We start from the raw sequence: 7,995 nt of genomic DNA, 5'->3' as shown, positions 1-7,995 counted from the left end.
GTCGCAGCAGACGCCGAAGGAGGCTGCCTAGCGGCCTATCAAGCCGCGTTCGGCTGGGCTGGGCCTGCCCCCGTCTTCATTGACCTCACCGGCGGCCAGGGCGAAGACGAGGGCGACGACGGCAAGGGCAAGGGACCGGTGGTGGTCTAGGGCAGCGCACGGGCGTTTTATTTCAGTGTTTTTATTTTCTATTAATGTTTAAGTGGACTTTGGCCGTCGTTTGACCGGCCATTTATGTATAATTATATTCAAATGCCTCAGTTTCTGCCACGTCGGCAGAAATGCGTCGGCCTTTCGTTGGATGCACCTGCCGACCCAAATGAGAAACCGGACACGAACGTCCGCCTGGTCGATCAAAATGAACGAAAAACGGACAAAGGATGCGTCCGTTTGGGTCACCCTGTTGGAGTTGCTTTAAGCGTCAAATGTGTTAAAAATATAACAAATCAATATGCGCACGTCGTGTGCCTCCGCCGCTCCGTGCCCATGTGAATTTCCCATGCTGGGACTGGGCATTTGTTTCTTTGCGAGTGACACAAACACGAAGAACAGTACAGCCGGTAAACAATATATTTACGTTATACAGTGCCCAGGTCAGATGCTATCTGGTACCACACGAATTTACCTGCTGCGTCGACGGCAACGTCGCGTGGGCTCTGACCGGCCCCGCATGGTTTGTCGTGGGAAACACTGGTCATACTATAATTCAGGAGGAGCAGCAGCCCGATGCACACTCGCATTCTTCAGGAGGGTGCCGACTAGAGTGCACTGCCGTTCGTCGACTTCATACCTCCGACTCCGACGATATGCCGGCGAGGGAGCAAGGGACGGCGGCGAAGGTGCTGAAGCTGAGCAACGGGCACGAGATGCCGGCCGTGGGGCTAGGCGTCTGGCGGATGGACGCCCCCGCCATCCGCGGCCTCATCCACTCCGCCATCCGCGCCGGCTACCGCCACTTCGACTGCGCCGGTACGCGTACGCCCTCCCGCTCTCCCCTCTCCACCCTCTTCACGTAAGTCTGCACCCACCTGGGTCGAATGACATTGCACTGAATCTCCATGAGCCGTCTTGCACCGTTGAGTCCTGCTCATCTAGGCTGCATGTGTATGTTGCTGTGGACTTTCAAGTGGTAAAAGCAAATGGCGGGTTCGTGACGTCTATAGTTTACGCGGTTTCATGCAGTAGATTTGCAAGTATCAAAGAATTTATGTACACTTTCTATTACTTTTATTCAGGAGTACTAGCTCTTGATTGACAGTGTCATCTTTACGGACATTTCGCCCTGAGCCTGAGGTGATGTTGGAATAATCCAAACTGGAAAACACTAGCTGTGTAGTTCTGAGATTTGGAGCTATGCATGAGTACTATTCATAGTCAGTTTTTTGTCACAACATACATACGCGCTGTTCACCATCCTATACTATTCAATCTTATTCTTAGGTTTAATAATCTTTTCAACCAAAAGTTTAATTTATGAACCGTTTACATATTTGTGTTTATGATGACGAGGACTTTCAGCTGAGATCATTTTTTAATATATTTGAACAAGTATTAAATTTAAATTATGAAGCATGATGAAACGCGGTGGAACAATACGATTATTTAAACATGCTTGCCCTGCGAGTTGTAGAGAAAGAAGCACGATGAAACCGGTGACTTGTAGTGAAACAATATGATTCAAGGTGAGTTGTAGTGAAACAATAAAAAAAATCGGTTCAAATCGCAACAATATGATTTTTTTTTGATGAAACAAGGTGAAACATTATTGATTTTTTTCATGAGATTACTGAATTTGGATGAAATAAGTTTGAAGAGTGGTGATTTAGTTGTCAAAAAATTAATTTATAAATATATATTCTACATTGGCCTTGTTTTAACGATCTTGTTAGGAAAAAAACAGGATTTCAGAAATAAGAATGTGAATCAAACTTTTATTTGAAAAAAAAATATTTGGCATGTACAAGTATTTATTGAACTCTATTTGGCATGTACATGTAGCAGCATGGATTGAAGAAAATACAGATTTTTACGCCTACAAGAGTTCATATTTTTCCATTGGCCATATGTGTCACGTCTCACGTGGTTTCAAGACCGTAGTTGAGTAAACTCTATTTTAAATATTGAACTCATAGAGCCCGTCTAAATCTAACCTCAACTTTACAATCGCTGAAATTGGTACACTATACCGGCTAATCCCGGTCATTTTCAACCCTAAAACGACCATAGACCTGTTTGTATGCACGACCCCGACCGGCGGGATCACTCGTTTCTGTCACTGACGTGTGCCCATCTTATGGCGGCTTGGGGCCGCTTGCAACGATCGGCTTGGAGGCTGAGACTAACGCTCGTGCGAGTTCCAGGGTATGCCCCGTTGTGTTTGGGTGAACACAGACAGAGTACAAGGGTCTGCAGAGCGGCCCCGGACAGCGTGACAATGGCGGCGCCCACGAATTCGAGGCACCAGGCGGAGGCCGCAGAGCGGCCGGGCAGCGTGCAGAATCATGCGCGTGTGGCGAGCATGGGCGCACTGTGGTGACGGCCATGCCGAGTCTGCTAACCGTGACACGAGCAATTTCTTCCAACGTAAGTTATCGACCAGCAGTCCACCACGGTTGATGCTCTTCCTCGCCGTACAGCTGCTCCTCCTCCTGGATTACATGACAACCGGTCAGAGCTTGCAGTACCGAAGGAGCCCGATGCAGACTGGCATTCTTCAAGAGGGTGCACTGTCGAGACCTCGACAAGGAGCAGCAATTACTACTCCCTCTGTAGTAGTGCGTCTACACTTTTCGAAATTTAAATTTGACCATAAATTAACCAACCTGGGCGACTGCGTAATATAATTTTTGCTCCCGCCACAGTCGAACGTGGGCGACTGCGTAATATAATTTTTGCTCCTGCTGCAGTCGCCCATGTTCGTTTACCGCAGTTGTTCATGTTGGTTAAATTTATGGTCAAATTTAAATCTCAAAAAGTACGGACACATTACATTATAAAATTGAAGGAGTACTATGTCGCTAACACAATACACACACGCCTCCGAATGCTTGCAAATTGCAACCTGTACCGCTGCTGCGATCGTACACAGCACATAACATGGCTATCAATGAACAACAGGCTCCCACGCACGTACGTTGCCCCGCAGGAGAGAGAGACCCCTCTCATCATTCTATGCATTATATGTAGCACAAGTCAGATTCGCAATATAGCCATCAATATGCAGTATGGCACTGACACAAATAATCTTTGTCTCTCACCTAGCTGCACATCTCTTCTTGTGAAAATGGACAAAACTGGCCCTTTTTCGAAACTTCAACACGAAATGGTCCCAACCTAAAAATATTTCATAAAATGACTCTCTTTTGCATGACGCCCCGGCCTAGGGTGCCATGCCAGCCGGGGCGTCCTGCTCTCTAGCATGGCGTCCTAGCCCCGAGCGTCATGCAAAAGGGTTATTTTATGAAATATTTTCAGACTCGGTCCATTCGTGTTGATGTTTCGGAGGGCCTGTTTTGTTCATTTTCACGCTCTTCTCCTCCACAACGGACTGCTTCACAACGTAATTTTTTTATTGGTATATATAAGCCATCTCGACCAGTCGACCGGCTTCGTCCTCAGCCAGTCGGGTCCGCATTGTTGGATCAGGCGAGATCAAACAACACGTTTTCGCTTCGGCTACAGCCAGCTGGTCAGGTGGTGGCCCAGTAGTCAACTAGCTACTTCCTCTGTAAACTAATATAAGAGTGTTTAGATCACTATTTTAGTGATCTAAACGCTCTTATATTAGTTTACGGAGGGAGTACTACGTATGACACACACACAACTTATCAATTCAACGGAGAAATTGCCCTTCGTCGCTTTTCTTCCAAACCTTGCCCGATCTCGTTGCCGGTTAGCTTGGCCTCTTCCCTGTTCCGAATTGATCCTGCTGATCAGCTCACACGTGCGAGACTTGCGTCGGGCGGCTGTGTGACGGAAAGAGAGGAGAGGGAGGAGAACCGGCGCGGTGCTGAGCTCGGGTAGCTCACCGGCTGGCTGGCACCGGCGAGCGCGGCCGAGCACGACACTGCGCAGGTGTGAAGCTGTGGTAGCAGCGGCCAGTGAGGCGCGGGCACGGATTTGGGTAGAATTTTTGTGCCATGTTTTCTTTGCCCTATCTATTTGGGCTCGGCTGCCATAATGGTTTAGTCTAATAGAGTTTGTTTTTATGCCGTCCTGACCGTGGGCCAGACCTGTCATAATCAAGGTTAAATTCAGTTCAACCAGTAACCTATGAAACATGATAGGTTTTTTAAATGAGAAAAACAATTCTTCGATAGTTATCAACAAATTTTCAAAAACACAGGTAGGTTTTTGAAACCCTGGCCAACAATACTGATAGTTTTATGTTATATAATCCCCTTGGCTAAAAGCATATTGATTTTATTATGTGATCGATCTTTGGGTGAAACCCATGGGATGTATCCCAACAGATGTACTAACAGGGATTGTTGCCTGATGCTGCAGCTAAATATCAAAACGAGGCTGAAGTTGGGGATGCACTTGCGGAGGCATTTGAAATTGGGCTTATCAAGAGGGAGGACCTATTCATCACAACCAAGGTTATTGTTAATTATTGATTTCTTGACGCATGATGAGCGCTTGTTCGTAAAATGATATTTCATATCTGTAGATGAGGTTTTGTACAGAGAAGGACAAAATAACATAGGATTTTAAGATATCTATGGTTAAGCCAATTTATGATGATATGGTTGGATGTCATATTCAAAATAAGGACAAACTCAAGTCGTATGGTTGATCTAGCAACGAAGGGCTAACTGCAGCCAAGAAGCTAAGCTATATATGAACAACATATTTTATGAATGATCCACAAAGGGTGCTTGGTTCCCTATATGATTATGAATAATCACAAATACAACTACAGTAACAAGCATATGCATAATCACATTAGCAAACATACCCATAACTACATCAACATGTACGTATAGTCATAATAATGGCACAACCGTACGCATAAGCATATAGTTGTAGGCATAATAGCTTAGCACGGGAACCTAACAAATATGGATATATAACTACTCTTGTATCATGATAAGCGCTTGTTCGTGCTAGCTGCACTTTGCCATGAACTCCGTGCCATAAAGGTCGAACACAATGACCTTGAAATTATCCTTAGCCAGAACATTAAAGGCCAGGAAGTACCTCATCTTTAGTTGGCGAGCCACCACGGAGCCGTACCACCCTTGGTCTAATGGTGAGTCTCCCATTTAGCTCCCAGAGCTTCACCTTCCATCTGCAACCGATGGTCGTACTGCGAGGCTCGCGGAGCTATAAAGCCTGGGTTGCAAATTCTCAATGTTCTGTCGAAAGCGTACACAGGTCGTCCAGAATGTTCTCCTACACACCATTGACCACAACATTTATAAATCAAATTACAGTGTGCAGCACCATAAAACACAAACGCCCTAACACATGTGCTTCACCTCAGTGAAGATTACCGTCTGGTACAGTTTCAATCAAACAGTTCTAAGCTAAACTGTCCACCCCTAATCATACTTAGCCTCTCCCGAAGCCTACCCTTAACCGACCATCGAACTGATGAACCTCCACCTGTTTGGTCAGTGCTTAACCGGTGTTAAAATCAAATGAAATCAATCATGCACATATTTCTAACAACCATAATGTAATTTCTAGCATAATATGTTGACCCCCCCCCCCCACACACACACACATTAGTAGAAAACAGGGCATTTATCCCGGTTCGTAAGGGCCTTTAGTCCCGGTTCATGAACCGGGACTAAAGGGTCGTTACTAATGCCTCCCCCCTTTAGTCCCGGTTGGTGTTACCATCTATAAAGCTCGACTTGTCGCTAAGGGTTATCGACAAGTTCAAGGGGTTGACTACGATGAGACTTTCTCTCCCGTAGCGAAGCTGAAGTCCGTCCGAATCATGTTAGCAATTGCCGCATACTATGATTATGAGATATGGCAGATGGACGTCAAAACGGCATTCCTTAACGGCTATCTTAAGAAAGAACTGTATATGATGCAGCCAGAAGGTTTTGTCGATCCTAAGAATGCTAACAAGGCATGCAAGCTCCAGCGCTCCATCTATGGGCTGGTGCAAGCATCTCGGAGTTGGAACATTCGCTTTGATCAAATGATCAAAGCGTTTGGGTTTATGCAGACTTATGGAGAAGCCTGCGTTTATAAGAAAGTGAGTGGGAGCTCTGTAGCATTTCTCATATTATATGTAGATGACATACTTTTGATGGGAAATGATCTAGAACTTTTGGACAGCATTAAGGCCTACTTGAATAAGTGTTTTTCAATGAAGGACCTTGGAGAAGCTGCTTACATATTAGGCATCAAGACCTATAGAGATAGATCGAGATGCCTCATAGGTCTTTCACAAAGCACATACCTTGATAAGATATTGAAGAAGTTCAATATGGATCAGTCCAAGAAGGACTTCTTGCCTGTGTTGCAAGGTGTGAAATTGAGCTCGGCTCAATGTCCGACCACGGCAGAAGATAGAGAAAAGATGAGTGTCGTCCCCTATGCCTCAGCCATAGGGTCTATCATGTATGCCATGCTGTGTACCAGACCTGATGTAAACCTTGTCGTAAGTTTGGTAGGAAGGTACCAAAGTAATCCCGACATGGAACAGTGGACAGCGGTCAAGAATATCCTGAAGTACCTGAAAAGGACTAAGCATATATTTCTCGTTTATGGAGGTGACGAAGAGCTCGTCGTAAAGGGTTACGTTGATGCTAGCTTCGACACAGATCTGGATGACTCTAAGTCACAAACCGGATACGTGTATATTTTGAATGGTGGGGCAGTAAGCTGGTGCAGTTGCAAGCAAAGCGTCATGGCAGGATCTACATGTGAAGCGGAGTACATGGCAGCCTCGGAGGCAGCACATGAAGCAATCTGGATGAAGGAGTTCATTACCGATCTAGGACTTATTCCCAATGCGTCGGAGCCGATGACTCTCTTCTGTGACAACACTGGAGCCATTGCCCTTGCCAAGGAGCCCAGGTTTCACAAGAAGACCAGGCACATCAAGCGTCGCTTCAACTCCATTCGTGAAAATGTTCAAGATGGAGACATAGATATTTGCAAAGTGCATACGGATCTAAATGTCGCAGATCCGTTGACTAAACCTCTTCCGCGAGCAAAACATGATCAACACCAGAACTCTATGGGTGTTCGATTCATCACATTGTAACTAGATTATTGACTCTAGTGCAACTGGGAGACTGTTGGAAATATGCCCTAGAGGCAATGATAAAATGGTTATTATTATATTTCCTTGTTAATGATAATTGTCTATTGTTCATGCTGTAATTGTGTTATCCGGAAATCGTAATACATGTGTGAATACATAGACCACAACATGTCCGTAGTAAGCCTCTAGTTGACTAGCTCGTTGATCAATGGATGGTTACGGTTTCCTGACCATGGACATTGGATGTTGTGGATAACGGGATCACATCATTGGGAGAATGATGTGATGGACACGACCCAATCCTAAGCATAGCACAAGATCATGTAGTTCGTTTGCTAGAGCTTTTCTATTGTCAAGTATCATTTCCTTAGACCATGAGATCGTGCAACTCCCGGATACTGTAGGAGTGCTTTGGGTGTACCAAACGTCACAACGTAACTCGGTGACTATAAAGGTGCACTACAGGTATCTCCGAAAGTGTCTGTTGGGTTGGCACAGATCGAGACTGGGATTTGTCACTCCGTATGACAGAAAGGTATCTCTAGGCCCACTCGGTAATGCATCATCATAATGAGCTCACTATGACCAAGGGGTTGGTCACGGGATCATGCATTACGGTACGAGTAAAGTGACTTGCCAGTAACGAGATTGAACGGGGTATCGGGATGCCGACGATCGAATCTCGGGCAAGTAATGTACCGATTGACAAAGGGAATTGCATACGGGATTACTTGAATCCTCGACATCGTGGTTCATCTGAT

The 7,995-nt window shown here is 45.5% G+C and overlaps 1 protein-coding gene across 1 annotated transcript; it reads left to right on the top strand.

The window, feature by feature from the left end:
* The first annotated feature begins 723 nt into the window (after positions 1 to 723).
* LOC123064468 (NADP-dependent D-sorbitol-6-phosphate dehydrogenase) lies at positions 724 to 4,735 on the top strand. The gene is made up of 2 exons (XM_044487950.1): positions 724 to 969; positions 4,507 to 4,735. Exons 1-2 carry the CDS (start codon positions 807 to 809, stop codon positions 4,617 to 4,619), a joined length of 276 nt encoding a protein of 91 aa, XP_044343885.1. The 5' UTR covers positions 724 to 806; the 3' UTR covers positions 4,620 to 4,735.
* Positions 4,736 to 7,995: the final 3,260 nt, after the last annotated feature.

The sequence above is a fragment of the Triticum aestivum genome, chromosome 3B (genome assembly GCF_018294505.1).
Source record: "Triticum aestivum cultivar Chinese Spring chromosome 3B, IWGSC CS RefSeq v2.1, whole genome shotgun sequence".
NCBI classification, from domain to species: Eukaryota; Viridiplantae; Streptophyta; class Magnoliopsida; order Poales; family Poaceae; genus Triticum; species Triticum aestivum.
Note: the sequence above shows the minus strand (reverse complement) of the source record. Positions and strands in the feature narration are given on the sequence as shown.